At 43.1% G+C, this 18,801-nt stretch overlaps 2 protein-coding genes across 20 annotated transcripts in view; both read right to left on the reverse strand.

The window, feature by feature from the left end:
• Positions 1-18,801, reverse strand: part of LOC131110316 (protocadherin gamma-B4-like) — a 159,524-nt gene that overhangs the window by 90,651 nt on the left and 50,072 nt on the right. For 3 of the 19 annotated variants that reach the window (XM_058063339.1, XM_058063323.1, XM_058063352.1), the window contains exon 1: positions 15-2,572. The exons of 10 other annotated variants lie outside the window; for them this stretch is intronic. In XM_058063339.1, the coding sequence (XP_057919322.1) occupies positions 15-2,429 (2,415 nt within the window). In that variant the 5' untranslated portion in view covers positions 2,430-2,572. 6 more of the 19 variants (XM_058063315.1, XM_058063313.1, XM_058063316.1 and 3 more) reach the window with 5 other exon arrangements.
• On the reverse strand, positions 3,675-6,480 carry LOC131110320 (protocadherin beta-16-like). Its single transcript, XM_058063359.1, has one exon. The coding sequence runs from the start codon at positions 6,318-6,320 to the stop codon at positions 3,690-3,692; it is 2,631 nt and encodes an 876-aa protein (XP_057919342.1). The 5' UTR covers positions 6,321-6,480; the 3' UTR covers positions 3,675-3,689.

Below are 18,801 nucleotides of genomic sequence, written 5' to 3' on the forward strand. Positions count from 1 at the left end.
AGAATGTGACTCACCAAAGTCGACATCTGTGAACAGTTCCCCGACAGCTGCTTGGTCACATGCGGCGTATCAGCATCAGCTCCATCCACGCTCACTAAACTTTGACTCATCCCTTGCATGTTCTTCACGTCGCTTTTTCTGGAGTCGGTGGTCCTGCACACCTCGTAATTGTACACGTGCGGGAGAGTCCCCGTCCCCAAAGTGTCCGAGTAACGTGGCGGATAATACGGAATGACAGGGAGGTTGGAGTGGTACAGGATGCGAGACCGTCTCCACCTGTACACTTTGACCGATATGATAAGCAGCAAGCAGGTGATGAAGAGGAAGGAGACCACAGCCAAAGCCAAGACTAAGTAAAAAGTCAGCTTGTCATTGTACTCCTTGTCGTGCATGCTAAAGTCAGTGAACTCTGACAGCACTTCAGGGAAGCTGTCCGCCACCGCCACGTTAACAATGACTGTAGCTGAACGAGAGGGCTGCCCGTTGTCCTCCACTAGAACAGTCAGTCTTTGTTTGACAGCATCTTTATCAGTGACTTGGCGGACAGTTCTTATTTCTCCATTGTGTAGGCCCACTTCAAACAGCGCCCTGTCTGTGGCTTTGTGCACTTTATAGGAGAGCCAGGCGTTCTGTCCAGAGTCCACATCAACAGCCACCACTTTAGTCACCAGGTAGCCCACATCTGCTGAACGAGGCACCATTTCCGCCAGCACCGAGCCGCCTGTTTGGACTGGGTACAGGACTTGAGGGGCGTTGTCGTTCTGGTCTTGTATCAGGATGCGAACCGTGGCCACGGAACTCAGAGGAGGGGATCCGGCGTCGCGGGCGGTGACGTTAAAGACAAAGGACTTGATTTGTTCGTAATCAAAGGATCGGACTGCGTGGATGACGCCGTTCTCTGAGTTGACTGAGACAAAAGAAGACACAGCTACTCCATGAACTTCTTTCTCCTCCAGGAAGTAAGACACTCGAGCATTCTGGCCCCAGTCTGCGTCACTAGCACTGACAGTAAACACTGAAAAACCAGGAGAGTTGTTCTCTGGTACAGTCTTACTGTATTCCGACTGATGGAATTTAGGCGGGCTGTCATTCACGTCGGATATTTTAACGTTGATGTTTTTACTACTAGACAGAGGAGGAGAGCCTTGGTCAGACACTGTTATGGTAACATTATATTCAGGAAGACTTTCTCTGTCTAAGAAGTTGTCTGTCACTATGGTGTAATAACCTGTTAATGAAGACTCGATTTTGAAAGGGACGTCAGAGTTGATGGAGCACTTGACAACACCGTTGCCGTCAGAGTCTTCATCGTTCACGTTAAAAACGGCTACAGTTGTACCTGGGGGGGAATCCTCGGGGATGGACTGGGAAAATGACATCAGTTCTATTGTGGGGACATTATCATTCTCATCAATGATGTTAACAATTACTTTACATGTATCAGTAAATCCTCCATGATCACTAGCTTGGACGTTTAACTCATACATTTTTGATTTCTCAAAATCAATTTTACCAGTAGTTTTAATCTCTCCAGTTTTAAAATTTACATGGAACATCTGCTCCGCCTCTTTGGTAACGTGGGCACAAGAGTAAGTGACGTCACCATAAAGGCCTGCATCAGCATCATTTGCACTAACAGTAGTGATCAATGTTCCCTCAGGTGAATTTTCTCGAACATCTACCTTATAAACAGGCTGGCTGCACACTGGTGCGTTATCGTTTGCATCCAGCACAGTGATTTGAATTCTCACCATCCCTGATCTATGTGGCTCACCGCCATCTGAAGCTATCAACATGAGAGTGTGGCTCTCCTCTTTCTCTCTGTCTAAAGGCTTCTGTAAAACCATCTCTATTAAACGCCCTCCATCGGCTTGGTTCTGTATTTCTAATTTAAAATGATCTGAAGGTTTAAGTGTATATTTCTGAATATCATTAATACCAACATCAGGGTCGGCTGCATTTGCTAGAGAAAAACGAGTCCCCACTGCAGCATTTTCGGCTATTTTTAAATTAATTTCAGTCTTCAGGAAGGAGGGACTGTTGTCATTCATGTCCGTGACCTCCACTGTTACACGATAAAGCTGGATTGGATTTTCTAAAATGATATCGAAGCTGAAGCTGCAGGGCGTCGTCTTTCCACAAAGCTCTTCTCGGTCGATGCGCTCTTTAATAACAAGTGTGCCTTTGTCTCGTTTTAAATCAACATACTGCCGGCCTCCTTTGGTGATGATACGAGCTTTACCTGCTACGAGTCTGGCCACATCCAAGCCCAAATCCCTCGCAATGTTTCCAACAAAAGAGCCTTCTGCCTGCTCCTCCGGTATGGAATAGCGAGCCTGTCCAGTCACTGAGCTCAGCTCACAGAGACAAAGAATGACAAACAGTGTTCGCCATCGGCCTCTGACGGCGTTTATCCACGTACAATCCATCCTCTAGGCAAAAAAAACAACAAAATGTTGCAAATGTCCCTTCAGAATAAAATAAAACGCTCCTTCAAGAAAACAACCGAAATAAACAAGAGGATCCACAAGGAAGATCGACCTTCAAATGGCGATCAGACCATCGTCTTTCTCAGCAGTGAAGCTATAAAAGGAGTTTCCGAGGAGGACCAATGAGATGACTATTTCCATCCTATTCAATCACGTGTCAACAGCGGCCCTCAGAGCATTTTCACAGTAGTACACCTCCATATTTATCTACAGTGAAAAATATATTATCTGGACTTTAAAGCCATTAGTGATGCATATATTCGATCATATAAATAAATCCATGTTCATCTGAAATATATAAACATTATACAATACATATTAAGACTTCTCAGTTGTCAAATGATCATTAATGGTACTTTTATTTTGAAATTACAAATGATATGGAAAAACATCCGGGTCAGCAAATCAAATAACAAAAGGGCTCCACATTGTGGTTCTGGTTTGAAATGAAGCATAACGAATGTGTGTACTAATTTCAGGGTTTATTGATTCTTTTACATGAACACAATATTGTCGAGTGCTGTCAGCTAGTGGATTTAAAAAAAAAAAAAAACTAACATCTCAGTAAGATGGCATTCATAATTATTCATAATTGGTAGGTGTGATTGAATGAGGTGCAAATATTCAGCCCCAAATGTCATCTTACCACCATTTTATTTTGGTGTTGGAGTGAACTATTTCTTGATGTTTACTGTTGGCAGATTTGCCACTATGAGAAGTGGGTTAGAAAAACAGCATTTCAGCACCATGGCCAGTACATGTTTAATATTGCAATAACCCATCACGCTAAGGAATTGATTATAATAGACAAGAGTTGAAACATCTGACTGACTGCTCAGTACCCAAGTCGACAAGCAAGGCTGTGCTTCAGCACCATGGACAGAGGAAGAGCAACACAAACATCTACCTTTTCATATGCTGGAGTAACAGTAGCATTGCAGATGCATGCATGCTATACTAATATCAATGCAGGCGTATATGACACATTGCTGACTGCTGTCTCTAGTTCTTGCTGGTTTCCAAATTCAGCCGAGTCGACATTTACGAAGCAGTGACGCCTACTGTACATAATGCCACACTTAACATCGGCCTGGTAGTATGTGATGTAATGGCGTGGCCCCTGTTCATGTTATAATCCTGGAAGTGTTATTGTCACTCAACCCGTCTGAGTCATGAGTTAGTATAAAAACAGAGCACTCCTCACAGTTTAAAGTGATACAAAGTTAAGAGTGTGTTGGTGTGGGAAAGTAAAGGGATGTGAGGGATGTGTTTACAGTATTTACAGGAGAAGCCTGGATGCAATGGGTCATGTACTGTAAAACACAAAAGCCAAACCAAAAGGCCAGCAAGGACACGAAACATGGGTCTTCCATGTGTAAGATACAAAGGAAAGGAATATAAAAGCATGGGACTCACCAAAGTTGACATCTGGGAACAGTTCCCCGACAGCTGCTTGGTCACATGCGGCGTATCAGCATCAGCTCCATCCACGCTCACTAAACTTTGACTCATCCCTTGCATGTTCTTCATGTCGCTTTTTCTGGAGTCGGTGGTCCTGCACACCTCGTAATTGTACACGTGCGGGAGAGTCCCCGTCCCCAAAGTGTCCGAGTAACGTGGCGGATAATACGGAATGACAGGGAGGTTGGAGTGGTACAGGATGCGAGACCGTCTCCACCTGTACACTTTGACCGATATGATAAGCAGCAAGCAGGTGATGAAGAGGAAGGAGACCACAGCCAAAGCCAAGACTAAGTAAAAAGTCAGCTTGTCATTGTACTCCTTGTCGTGCATGCTAAAGTCAGTGAACTCTGACAGCACTTCAGGGAAGCTGTCCGCCACCGCCACGTTAACAATGACTGTAGCTGAACGAGAGGGCTGCCCGTTGTCCTCCACTAGAACAGTCAGTCTTTGTTTGACAGCATCTTTATCAGTGACTTGGCGGACAGTTCTTATTTCTCCATTGTGTAGGCCCACTTCAAACAGCGCCCTGTCTGTGGCTTTGTGCACTTTATAGGAGAGCCAGGCGTTCTGTCCAGAGTCCACATCAACAGCCACCACTTTAGTCACCAGGTAGCCCACATCTGCTGAACGAGGCACCATTTCCGCCAGCACCGAGCCGCCTGTTTGGACTGGGTACAGGACTTGAGGGGCGTTGTCGTTCTGGTCTTGTATCAGGATGCGAACCGTGGCCACGGAACTCAGAGGAGGGGATCCGGCGTCGCGGGCGGTGACGTTAAAGACAAAGGACTTGATTTGTTCGTAATCAAAGGATCGGACTGCGTGGATGACGCCGTTCTCTGAGTTGACTGAGACAAAAGAAGACACAGCTACTCCATGAACCTCTTTCTCCTCCAGGAAGTAAGACACTCGAGCATTCTGGCCCCAGTCTGCATCACTAGCACTGACAGTAAACACTGAAAAACCAGGAGAGTTGTTCTCTGGTACAGTCTTACTGTATTCCGACTGATGGAATTTAGGCGGGCTGTCATTCACGTCGGATATTTTAACGTTGATGTTTTTACTACTAGACAGAGGAGGAGAGCCTTGGTCAGACACTGTTATGGTAACATTATATTCAGGAAGACTTTCTCTGTCTAAGAAGTTGTCTGTCACTATGGTGTAATAACCTGTTAATGAAGACTCGATTTTGAAAGGGACGTCAGAGTTGATGGAGCACTTGACAACACCGTTGCCGTCAGAGTCTTCATCGTTCACGTTAAAAACAGCTACAGTTGTACCCGGGGGGGAATCCTCTGGGATGGACTGGGAAAATGACATCAGTTCTATTGTAGGGACATTGTCATTCTCATCAATGATGTTAACAATTACTTTACATGTATCTGTAAATCCTCCATGATCACTAGCTTGGATCTTCAAGTCATGTGATCTGGACTTTTCAAAATCTAATTTACCTTTTATTTTAATCTCTCCTGTTTTAAGGTTAACATCAAAAAGCTGTTTTGCTTCCTTAGTAATATGAGGACTAGAGTAAGTGACGTCACCATTGAGGCCTGCATCAGCGTCATTTGCACTAACAGTAGTGATCAATGTTCCCTCAGGTGAATTTTCTCGAACATCTACCTTATAAACAGGCTGGCTGCACACTGGTGCGTTATCGTTTGCATCCAGCACAGTGATTTGAATTCTCACCGTCCCTGATCTATGTGGCTCACCGCCATCTGAAGCTATCAACATGAGAGTGTGGCTCTCCTCTTTCTCTCTGTCTAAAGGCTTCTGTAAAACCATTTCAATGAATTTTGCCCCACCTGGCTGACTTAATACCTCCAATTTAAAATTATCAGAAGGTTTCAGAGAATATTTCTGAATATCATTAACACCAACATCAGGATCGTCGGCATTTGCTAGAGAGAAACTGGTCCCCACTGCAGCATTTTCAGCAATATTTAATTTAATATCATGTTGCGGGAAGGAGGGACTGTTGTCATTCATGTCCGTGACCTCCACTGTTACACGATAAAGCTGGATTGGATTTTCTAAAATGATATCGAAACTGAAGCTGCAGGGCGTCGTCTTTCCACAAAGCTCTTCTCGGTCGATGCGCTCTTTAATAACAAGTGTGCCTTTGTCTCGTTTTAAATCAACATACTGCCGGCCTCCTTTGGTGATGATACGAGCTTTACCTGCTACGAGTCTGGCCACATCCAAGCCCAAATCCCTCGCAATGTTTCCAACAAAAGAGCCTTCTGCCTGCTCCTCCGGTATGGAATAGCGAGCCTGTCCAGTCACTGAGCTCAGCTCAAAGAGACAAAGAATGACAAACAGTGTTCGCCATCGGCCTCTGACGGCGTTTATCCACGTAAAATACATCCTCGTGTCCAAAATACAATTTAAAAATGCAGCGATAGTGTTCCTTCAAAATAAAAGCACACGCTCCTCAAACAATAAATCCGAAATAAAGATAAGAATCCACAGAAAAGACTTCTCCTCTAATGGCGACCAGACCGTCGTCTTTCTCCCCAGTGAAGGTCTAAAAGGAGTCCAAGAGGAGGAACACTGCACTGACTATGTTTCACTGCTATTCAATGATGTATCAACAGCGGCCCTCAGAGCATTTTCACAGTAGTGCACCTTCATATTTTGTAACTGCCAAATATACATTAGCTACACGTTAAAACGGTTACTGATACAGATACTGGTGAATATGATTGATAGAAATATTTAATAGAAGGAAACAAATAAATAAATACATTAATATCAGAATTATCAGTTGACACGTGGTGGTGTTTTTCCTTTTATTTTGAAATATATCATGTTGAAAAAATGCTTCCTTTCCGTCAATAAAATGACAAAAAGCCAAAAGTTGTCGAGAATTCAACAATAAAGTGAGACATAAATCAGGAATAAAATGTATATATTTATGATATCAGACTGATTATCCGACAACAAGACAGTGTCTGACGAGTCAATTTATCGATTGGATTTTTAAAAACAATTAGAATTAACATCTCAAGAAGATGGCATTTAAATTCAGCACGCCTAATTTAATAAGGTGGAATCACTGACTACCAAAAATGCATTATATAGTACAGCATATTTATATAGTATAGTATATACTCTAGTATATAGTTTTATTTGGGTGTTTGGCTATTCATTTATTTCTTGATTACATCCATACCAACTGGAGATTTGGTTTATGTTGAAGCACTTCCAGGGATCAGAAATTCAGCACCATGGACAGCATGGTGAATGATGAATCGGAAACAAAAACTCTTGATGTGGTTAGACGTGACATCATTAAACAAATAAAAGTATTGGGGTGTTCTGAACTGAGCTTATTTAAAGAACACATATGTTTGCTGCATTAAGTACACACAGAGCAGTGTGTGTGTGTGTGTGTGTCTGTGTATATCAGATGCATACAACATGGAGATATTGGCAAAGTCCACTCTCTACACATCAGATCTACAATAGAAAATTGATGCCAGTATTTCTGAGGAAAGTGGTCCATAGCTTTGATCAGATTCTTAAAGAGGTCTGTGAGGTATTGAAATCTTCATGTGGAACTTTTAATAATAAGAAAATGGGTTTTGATATTTATATATTTCATGACATTGTGATGAACGATGAATGAGAGAAGCTATTCACTGGAATACTTGATGTCAACTAGGATGCTGTCTATGGTGCTGAAAGTAGTGGCTTTGTTAAATGAACTTTGTATGACTCAATGCCAGAAAAGACATGCCATGACGTCATCAAAACAAAATACCAAAATACTTCCAAATTATATTAGCAATGCTCATGTGACATGGACTTTATCAGCAACTGCAATACGTGGACATTTTACAACCATTTAAATACCTAATATAATATCGAATATCATTACCCAAATTGAAACAATGAAGGACACTATGAAGACAGTCAAGAATAGACACAACAATATTAGCTAAATGAAAGAAAATCAAGGATACTCTCCTGTTGTCTTGTGCATTAAGGATGAAGATGGCAAGTAAGGAATGAACTTATGGAGCTTGGATGAAATGGGTCATGTACTGTTAAACACTGACACCACAAGAAAAAGACAACTAGAACACTGGAACCTCCGACATTGATGAACAAAATGTCCAATACGGGGGGACCGAGCAAGTATAAAGACCTGAATGCTAGACAACATCTGAATTGGAAGCAGAAGCCTCACGTTCCAGAGTGATGATCTTAATGAATTTGGTGAAAAAGAATGAGCGGTACAACCCCACCTGCAGCTGTCTAGGATGGAAGACACTAAAACAAACAATAGAAAGAATGGTAAAACATGGGACTCACCAAGGTTGACATCTGGGAACAGTTCCCTGACTGCTGCTTGGTCACATGCAGCGTATCAGCATCAGCTCCATCCACGCTCACTAAACTTTGACTCATCCCTTGCATGTTCTTCACGTCGCTTTTTCTGGAGTCGGTGGTCCTGCACACCTCGTAATTGTACACGTGCGGGAGAGTCCCCGTCCCCAAAGTGTCCGAGTAACGTGGCGGATAATACGGAATGACAGGGAGGTTGGAGTGGTACAGGATGCGAGACCGTCTCCACCTGTACACTTTGACCGATATGATAAGCAGCAAGCAGGTGATGAAGAGGAAGGAGACCACAGCCAAAGCCAAGACTAAGTAAAAAGTCAGCTTGTCATTGTACTCCTTGTCGTGCATGCTAAAGTCAGTGAACTCTGACAGCACTTCAGGGAAGCTGTCCGCCACCGCCACGTTAACAATGACTGTAGCTGAACGAGAGGGCTGCCCGTTGTCCTCCACTAGAACAGTCAGTCTTTGTTTGACAGCATCTTTATCAGTGACTTGGCGGACAGTTCTTATTTCTCCATTGTGTAGGCCCACTTCAAACAGCGCCCTGTCTGTGGCTTTGTGCACTTTATAGGAGAGCCAGGCGTTCTGTCCAGAGTCCACATCAACAGCCACCACTTTAGTCACCAGATAGCCCACATCTGCTGAACGGGGCACCATTTCGGCCAGCACCGAGCCGCCTGTTTGGACCGGGTACAGAACTTGAGGGGCGTTGTCGTTCTGGTCTTGAATCAGGATGCGAACGGTGGCCACGGAACTCAGAGGAGGGGATCCGGCGTCGCGGGCGGTGACGTTAAAGACAAAGGACTTGATTTGTTCGTAATCAAAGGATCGGACTGCGTGGATGACGCCGTTCTCTGAGTTGACTGAGACAAAAGAAGACACAGCTACTCCATGAACCTCTTTCTCCTCCAGGAAGTAAGACACTCGAGCATTCTGGCCCCAGTCTGCATCACTAGCACTGACAGTAAACACTGAAAAACCAGGAGAGTTGTTCTCTGGTACAGTCTTACTGTATTCCGACTGATGGAATTTAGGCGGGCTGTCATTCACGTCGGATATTTTAACGTTGATGTTTTTACTACTAGACAGAGGAGGAGAGCCTTGGTCAGACACTGTTATGGTAACATTATATTCAGGAAGACTTTCTCTGTCTAAGAAGTTGTCTGTCACTATGGTGTAATAACCTGTTAATGAAGACTCGATTTTGAAAGGGACGTCAGAGTTGATGGAGCACTTGACAACACCGTTGCCGTCAGAGTCTTCATCGTTCACGTTAAAAACAGCTACAGTTGTACCTGGGGGGGAATCCTCGGGGATGGACTGGGAAAATGACATTAATTTAATGGTAGGGACATTGTCATTCTCATCAATGATGTTAACAATTACTTTACATGTATCTGTATATCCTCCATGATCACTAGCTTGGACATTTAACTGATAGCTCTTAAACTTCTCAAAATCTAATTTACCAGTAGTTTTAATTTCTCCTGTTTTGATATTTACATTAAAAAGTTGCTTTGCCTCTTGAGTGACATGGGGTGTGGAATATATGACGTCACCATTGAGGCCTGCATCAGCGTCCTTTGCACTAACAGTAGTGATCAATGTTCCCTCAGGTGAATTTTCTCGAACATCTACCTTATAAACAGGCTGGCTGCACACTGGTGCGTTATCGTTTGCATCCAGCACAGTGATTTGAATTCTCACCGTCCCTGATCTATGTGGCTCACCGCCATCTGAAGCTATCAACATGAGAGTGTGGCTCTCCTCTTTCTCTCTGTCTAAAGGCTTCTGTAAAACCATTTCGATGAATTTCGTTCCATCCGGTTGGCTTTTTACCTCCAGTTTAAAATTATCTGAAGGTTTCAGTGCGTATTTCTGAATATCATTAACACCAACATCAGCATCAGCTGCATTTGCTAGAGTGAAACGGGTCCCCACTGCAGCATTTTCAACAATTTTTAAATTAATTTCATGTTGCGGGAAGGAGGGACTGTTGTCATTCATGTCCGTGACCTCCACTGTTACACGATAAAGCTGGATCGGATTTTCTAAAATGATATCGAAACTGAAGCTGCAGGGCGTCGTCTTTCCACAAAGCTCTTCTCGGTCGATGCGCTCTTTAATAACAAGTGTGCCTTTGTCTCGTTTTAAATCAACATACTGCCGATCTTCTTTGGTGATGATACGAGCTTTACCTGCTACGAGTCTGGCCACATCCAAGCCCAAATCCCTCGCAATGTTTCCAACAAAAGAGCCTTCTGCCTGCTCCTCCGGTATGGAATAGCGAGCCTGTCCAGTCACTGAGCTCAGCTCACAGAGACAAAGAATGACAAACAGTGTTCGCCATCGGCCTCTGACGGCGTTTATCCACGTACAATCCATCCTCTAGGCAAAAAAAAACAACAAAAAACGTCGCAAACGTCCCTTCAGAATAAAAGAAAACGCTCCTTAAACAAACAACGGAAATAAAAAGGAGGATCCACAAGGAAGATCGACCTTCAAATGGCGATCAGACCATCGTCTTTCTCAGCAGTGAAGCTATAAAAGGAGTTTCCGAGGAGGACCAATGAGATGACTATTTCCATGCTATTCAATCACGTGTCAACAGCGGCCCTCAGAGCATTTTCACAGTAGTACACCTCCATATTTATCTACAGTGAAAAATATATTATCTGGACTTTAAAACCATTAATGATGCATATATTCGATCATATAAATTAATCCATGTTTATATAGAAAATATAATCATCATACAATGCATATTAAGACTTCTCAGTTGTCAAATAATCATTAATAGCACTTTTATTTTGAAATTACAAATGATATGAAAAAGTTCCGGGTCGGCACATTAAATTACAAAAGGGCTCCACATTGTGGTTCTGGTTTGAAATGAAGCATAACGAATGTGTGTACTAATTTCAGGGTTTATTGATTCTTTTACATGAACACAATATTGTCGAGTGCTGTCAGCTAGTGGATTTAAAAAAAAACAAAAAACTAACATCTCAGTAAGATGGCATTCATAATTATTCATAATTGGTAGGTGTGATTAAATGAGGTGCAAATATTCAGCCCCAAATGTCATCTTACCACCATTTTATTTTGGTGTTGGAGTGAACTATTTCTTGATGTTTACTGTTGGCAGATTTGCCACTATGAGAAGTGGGTTGAGTTTCTTACAAAAAAGGCATTTCAGCACCATGGCCAGTACATGTTTAATGCTGCAATAAGCCATTATGCTAAGGAATTGATTATAATAGACAAGAGTTGAAATATCTGACTGACTGCTCAGTACCCAAGTCGACAAGTAAGGCTGTGCTTCAGCACCGTGGACAGAGGAAGAGCAACACAAACATCTACCTTTTCATATGCTGGAGTAACAGTAGCATTGCAGATGCATGCATGCTATACTAATATCAATGCAGGTGGAGACACATGATACATTGCTGACTGCTGTCTCTAGTTCTTGCTGGTTTCCAAATTCAGCCGAGTCGACATTTACGAAGCAGTGACGCCTACTGTACATAATGCCACACTTAACATCGGCCAAGTAGTATGTGATGTAATGGCGTGGCCCCTGTTCATGTTATAATCCTAGAAGTGTTATTGTCACTCAACCCATCTGAGTCATGAGTTAGTATAAAAACAGAGCACTCCTCACGGTTTAAAGTGATACAAAGTTAAGAGTGTGTTGGTGTGGGAAAGTAAAGGGATGTGAGGGATGTGTTTACAGTATTTACAGGAGAAGCCTGGATGCAATGGGTCATGTACTGTAAAACACAAAAGCCAAACCAAAAGGCCAGCGAGAACCCGAAAAATGGGTCTTCCATGTGTAAGATACAAAATAAAGGAATAAAAAAGCATCCGACTCACCAAAGTTGACATCTGGGAACAGTTCCCTGACAGCTGCTTGGTGACATGCGGTGTATCAGCATCAGCTCCATCCACGCTCACTAAACTTTGACTCATCCCTTGCATGTTCTTCACGTCGCTTTTTCTGGAGTCGGTGGTCCTGCACACCTCGTAATTGTACACGTGCGGGAGAGTCCCCGTCCCCAAAGTGTCCGAGTAACGTGGCGGATAATACGGAATGACAGGGAGGTTGGAGTGGTACAGGATGCGAGACCGTCTCCACCTGTACACTTTGACCGATATGATAAGCAGCAAGCAGGTGATGAAGAGGAAGGAGACCACAGCCAAAGCCAAGACTAAGTAAAAAGTCAGCTTGTCATTGTACTCCTTGTCGTGCATGCTAAAGTCAGTGAACTCTGACAGCACTTCAGGGAAGCTGTCCGCCACCGCCACGTTAACAATGACTGTAGCTGAACGAGAGGGCTGCCCGTTGTCCTCCACTAGAACAGTCAGTCTTTGTTTGACAGCATCTTTATCAGTGACTTGGCGGACAGTTCTTATTTCTCCATTGTGTAGGCCCACTTCAAACAGCGCCCTGTCTGTGGCTTTGTGCACTTTATAGGAGAGCCAGGCGTTCTGTCCAGAGTCCACATCAACAGCCACCACTTTAGTCACCAGGTAGCCCACATCTGCTGAACGAGGCACCATTTCGGCCAGCACCGAGCCGCCCGTCTGGACCGGGTACAGGACTTGAGGGGCGTTGTCGTTCTGGTCTTGTATCAGGATTTGGACGCTCACGTTGCTGCTGAGAGGAGGAGAGCCTCCGTCCTGAGCTCGGACCACCAAGTCCACATGTTTGATTTGCTCATAATCAAATGATCGAACTGCACTAAGAACGCCAGTTTCTGCATTTAAGGAAACATAGGTAGAAACGGGACTGCCGCTTATCTGCGTGTCGTCTAAAAGATAAGATATTCTGGCGTTTTGATTCCAGTCAGCATCTCTGGCAGTGACAGCAAATATGGAAATACCAGGAGAATTATTCTCTGAGACATAAGCAGAATAAATCTTTTGATCAAATAATGGTGCATTGTCGTTTATGTCTGAGATTCTAAGATGTAACTTTGTTGAACTAGAAAGAGGAGGCGTCCCAAGGTCAGTGGCTGTAATGGTTATGTTATATTCCGAAACAGACTCTCTATCAAAATATTGATCTGAGATTAAATTATAATAATTTGTTAAGGACGTTTCTATCTTAAAGGGAAGTTTTCCATCTATTTTACATTGTATTTGTCCATTTCTGTCTGAATCTGCATCTTTTATGTTTAGAACTGCAACTGTTGTACCAGGAGGTGAATCTTCAGGTAGAGGACTTGAAAATGACTTTACATTAATAATGGGGGAATTGTCATTTATGTCAATAACATCAAGTATAACTTTACTGGTCCCAGTCAGCCCACCTTGATCCTTGGCTTCTACCCTGACTTCAAACTTCCTGTCCTTTTCATAGTCTATTTGACCAGACACATAAATTGTGCCTGTGTTTTCATTAATATTAAATAGATTTGCAACACTTCCTTTCATTATAGATAAACTGTAAGTAATGAGTCCATTTGATCCACTATCAGCATCTGTAGCATTTACAGTAATTATACTGGTTCCTTTCATTGCGTTTTCCATAACAGAGGCTTTGTATTCTGATTGGTTAAATACGGGTCTGTTGTCATTTGCATCTAGAACATTTATTTCTATATTGACGGTACCTGATCTCTGTGGTGTTCCTCCATCCACTGCAATTAATTTTAGAGACAAATGGGGATGTCTCTCTCTGTCTAAAGGCTTCTGTAGCACCATTTCAACATATTTACTGCCATCTGGATTTGCATGCTGATTCAGGATAAAATTGTCGTTTGGTGACAAAATGTAATTCTGCAATGCGTTTTGCCCCACATCTTGATCCCCTGCACCCTGCAGGGGGAACTGTACTCCAATTGTAGTCGATTCACTTATTTCAAATACCAGAGCTTTATCTTTATGTGCAAATACGGGAGCATGATCATTTATATCCAAAACCTCAACAATGATTCTGTGCAGTTCAATCGGGTTTTCTAGAATGACCTCAAAGCTGAAGCTGCATGGCGTCACATCTCCACAAAGCTGCTCCCGGTCTATTCTGTCATTGACGACGAGAAGCCCTTTGTCTGTCTTCAGCTCGGCGTACTGGATGTTGTCTTCCGTCAAGATTCGGGCCCGCCCTGAACGCAGCCGTTTCACATCCAAACCAAGATCTTGCGCCACATTTCCAATCACCGAGCCTTTCTTCATCTCCTCCGGGATAGAGTAACGAATCTGACCACCTACCGTGGTAACCAAATGAAGCAGGATGAACAAAAGTGCCATTTGTGGTCGCCATCCATTAAACAACCCCCATATTGCGCATGAAAAAGGGAGACGTCCGTGAGAATCCATTGCGGAAAAAATAAAATGAGAGTAATTCTGTCTTCTGGTAAATAATCCGTTCCCTCTTTCCATCAACTAGATCAACATTTACTTGCAAATGTGAAGAAGAGAAGGTTATTCTGTCAATCGCCTTCAGCGCCAACAAAAGAGAGAAAGCCTCCTTCGGTGCCTCGTCACTTGGAGGGAGGACTGTGCATGACGACAACCCGAGCAAAGTAATGTGCAAGCCAATAGCGTCCCTTAGAGGCTGCTGTGTGACATTTCTCCAGCGGGACCGAAATAATCAGACAACAAATATGTCTTCCTGTACTGCCTCTATAATAATTACATTACAATCATTTCAGAAATCGATTAAAAAAAATTAGAACAAGTTATTTAATTTATTTATATTTTCAGTCACACAGTCAATATATTTCCTGGAAGGAATAGAAAATGTAAATACTGTGTCACAGAACTGCAAAAGGTTTGGATTGTTATACTGCTCAGTGGCCAAGTCGACAAGCAAGGCTGTGCTTCAGCACCATGGACAGAGGAAGAGCAACACAAACATCTACCTTTTCATATGCTGGAGTAACAGTAGCATTGCAGATGCATGCCTGCTATACTAATATCAATGCAGGGGTAGACATATGATATTCTTCTACATTCTTGCTGGTTTCCAAATTCAGCCGAGTCGACATTTACAAAGCAGTGACGCCTACTGTACATAATGCCACACTTAACATCGGCCTGGTAGTATGTGATGTAATGGCGTGGCCCCTGTTCATGTTATAATCCTGGAAGTGTTATTGTCACTAAACCCATCTGAGTCATGAGTTAGTATAAAAACAGAGCACTCCTCACAGTTTAAAGTGATACAAAGTTAAGAGTGTGTTGGTGTGGGAAAGTAAAGGGATGTGAGGGATGTGTTTACAGTATTTACAGGAGAAGCCTGGATGCAATGGGTCATGTACTGTAAAACACAAAAGCCAAACCAAAAGGCCAGCAAGAACACGAAACATGGGTCTTCCATGTGTAAGATACCAAAGAAAGGACTATAAAAGCATGGGACTCACCAAAGTTGACATCTGGGAACAGTTCCCCGACATCTGCTTGGTCACATGCGGCGTATCAGCATCAGCTCCATCCATGCTCACTAAACTTTGACTCATCCCTTGCATGTTCTTCATGTCGCTTTTTCTGGAGTCGGTGGTCCTGCACACCTCGTAATTGTACACGTGCGGGAGAGTCCCCGTCCCCAAAGTGTCCGAGTAACGTGGCGGATAATACGGAATGACAGGGAGGTTGGAGTGGTACAGGATGCGAGACCGTCTCCACCTGTACACTTTGACCGATATGATAAGCAGCAAGCAGGTGATGAAGAGGAAGGAGACCACAGCCAAAGCCAAGACTAAGTAAAAAGTCAGCTTGTCATTGTACTCCTTGTCGTGCATGCTAAAGTCAGTGAACTCTGACAGCACTTCAGGGAAGCTGTCCGCCACCGCCACGTTAACAATGACTGTAGCTGAACGAGAGGGCTGCCCGTTGTCCTCCACTAGAACAGTCAGTCTTTGTTTGACAGCATCTTTATCAGTGACTTGGCGGACAGTTCTTATTTCTCCATTGTGTAGGCCCACTTCAAACAGCGCCCTGTCTGTGGCTTTGTGCACTTTATAGGAGAGCCAGGCGTTCTGTCCAGAGTCCACATCAACAGCCACCACTTTAGTCACCAGGTAGCCCACATCTGCTGAACGAGGCACCATTTCGGCCAGCACCGAGCCGCCCGTCTGGACCGGGTACAGGACTTGAGGGGCGTTGTCGTTCTGGTCTTGTATCAGGATTCGGACGCTCACGTTGCTGCTGAGAGGAGGAGAGCCTCCGTCCTGAGCTCGGACCACCAAGTCCACATGTTTGATTTGCTCATAATCAAATGATCGAACTGCACTAAGAACGCCAGTTTCTGCATTTAAGGAAACATAGGTAGAAACGGGACTGCCGCTTATCTGCGTGTCGTCTAAAAGATAAGATATTCTGGCGTTTTGGTTCCAGTCAGCATCTCTGGCAGTGACAGCAAATATGGAAATACCAGGAGAATTATTCTCTGAGACATAAGCAGAATAAATCTTTTGATCAAATAATGGTGCATTGTCGTTTATGTCTGAGATTCTAAGATGTAACTTTGTTGAACTAGAAAGAGGAGGTGTCCCAAGGTCAGTGGCTGTAATGGTTATGTTATATTCCGAAACAGACTCTCTATCAAAATATTGATCTGAGATTAAATTGTAATATTTGGTAAGAGATGGCTCAATCTTAAAGGGAAGTTTTCCATCTATTTTACATTGTATTTGTCCATTTCTGTCTGAATCTGCATCTTTTATGTTTAAAATTGCAACTGTTGTACCAGGAGGTGAATCTTCAGGTAGAGGACTTGAAAATGATTTTACATTAATAATGGGAGCATTGTCGTTTATGTCAATAACATCAAGTATAACTTTACTGGTCCCAGTCAGCCCACCTTGATCCTTGGCTTCTACCCTGACTTCAAACTTCCTGTCCTTTTCATAGTCTATTTGACCAGACACATAAATTGTGCCTGTGTTTTCATTAATATTAAATAGATTTGCAACACTTCCTTTCATTATAGACAAACTGTAAGTAATGAGGCCATAAGAACCACTATCAGCATCTGTAGCATTTACAGTAATTATACTGGTTCCTTTCATTGCGTTTTCCATAACAGTAGCCTTATATGTTGATTGGTTAAATACGGGTTCGTTGTCGTTTGCATCTAGAACATTTATTTCTATATTGACGGTACCTGATCTCTGTGGTGTTCCTCCATCCACTGCAATTAATTTTAGAGACAAACGGGGATGTCTCTCTCTGTCTAAAGGCTTCTGTAGCACCATTTCAACATATTTACTGCCATCTGGATTTGCATGCTGATTCAGGATAAAATTGTCGTTTGGTGACAAAATGTAATTCTGCAATGCGTTTTGCCCCACATCCTGATCCACTGCACCCTGCAGGGGAAACCGCACTCCTACTGTGGCAGATTCACTTATTTCTAATGCCAGAGCTTTATCTTTATGTGCAAATACGGGAGCATGATCATTTATATCCAAAACCTCAACAATGATTCTGTGCAGTTCAATCGGGTTTTCTAGAATGACCTCAAAGCTGAAGCTGCATGGCGTCACATCTCCACAAAGCTGCTCCCGGTCTATTCTGTCATTGACGACGAGAAGCCCTTTGTCTGTCTTCAGCTCGGCGTACTGGATGTTGTCTTCCGTCAAGATTCGGGCCCGCCCTGAACGCAGCCGTTTCACATCCAAACCAAGATCTTGCGCCACATTTCCGATCACCGAGCCTTTCTTCATCTCCTCCGGGATAGAATAACGAATCTGACCACCTACCGTGGTAACCAAATGAAGCAAAAACAACAACATTGTCATTTGTGGTCGCCATCCGTTAAACAACCTCCATATTGCGCATGAAAAAGGGAGACGTCCGTGAGAATCCATTGCGGAAAAAATAAAATGAGAGTAATTCTGTCTTCTGGTAAATAATCCGTTCCCTCTTTCCATCAACTAGATCAACATTTACTTGCAAACGTGAAGAAGAGAAGGTTATTCTGTCAATCGCCTTCAGCGCCAACAAAAGAGAGAAAGCCTCCTTCGGTGCCTCGTCACTTGGAGGGAGGACTGTGCATGACGACAATCCGAGCAAAGTAATGTGCAAGCCAATAGCGTCCCTTAGAGGCTGCTGTGTGACATTTCTCCAGCGGGACCGAAATAATCACACAACAAATATGTCTTCCTGTACTGCCTCTATAATAATTACATTACAATCATTTCAGAAATCGATAAAAAAAATTTAGAACAAGTTATTTTATTTATTTATATATTCAGTCACACAGTCAATATATTTCCTGAAAGGAATAGAAAATGTAAATACTGTGTCAAAGAACTGCAAAAGGTTTGGATTGTTATACTGCTCAGTGCCCAAGTCGACAAGCAAGGCTGTGCTTCAGGACCATGGACAGAGGAAGAGCAACACAAACATCTACTTTTCATATGCTGGAGTAACAGTAGCATTGCAGATGCATGCATGCTATACTAATATCAATGCAGGTGGAGACACATGATACATTGCTGACTGCTGTCTCTAGTTCTTGCTGGTTTCCAAATTCAGCCGAGTCGAC

The sequence above is a fragment of the Doryrhamphus excisus genome, chromosome 23 (assembly GCF_030265055.1).
Source record: "Doryrhamphus excisus isolate RoL2022-K1 chromosome 23, RoL_Dexc_1.0, whole genome shotgun sequence".
NCBI lineage: Eukaryota > Metazoa > Chordata > Actinopteri > Syngnathiformes > Syngnathidae > Doryrhamphus > Doryrhamphus excisus.

Coding starts and splice junctions, on each gene's coding strand:
- LOC131110320 (XM_058063359.1), bottom strand. CDS start 6,320: ATGTATTTTACGTGGATAAACGCCGTCAGAGGCCGATGGCGAACACTG.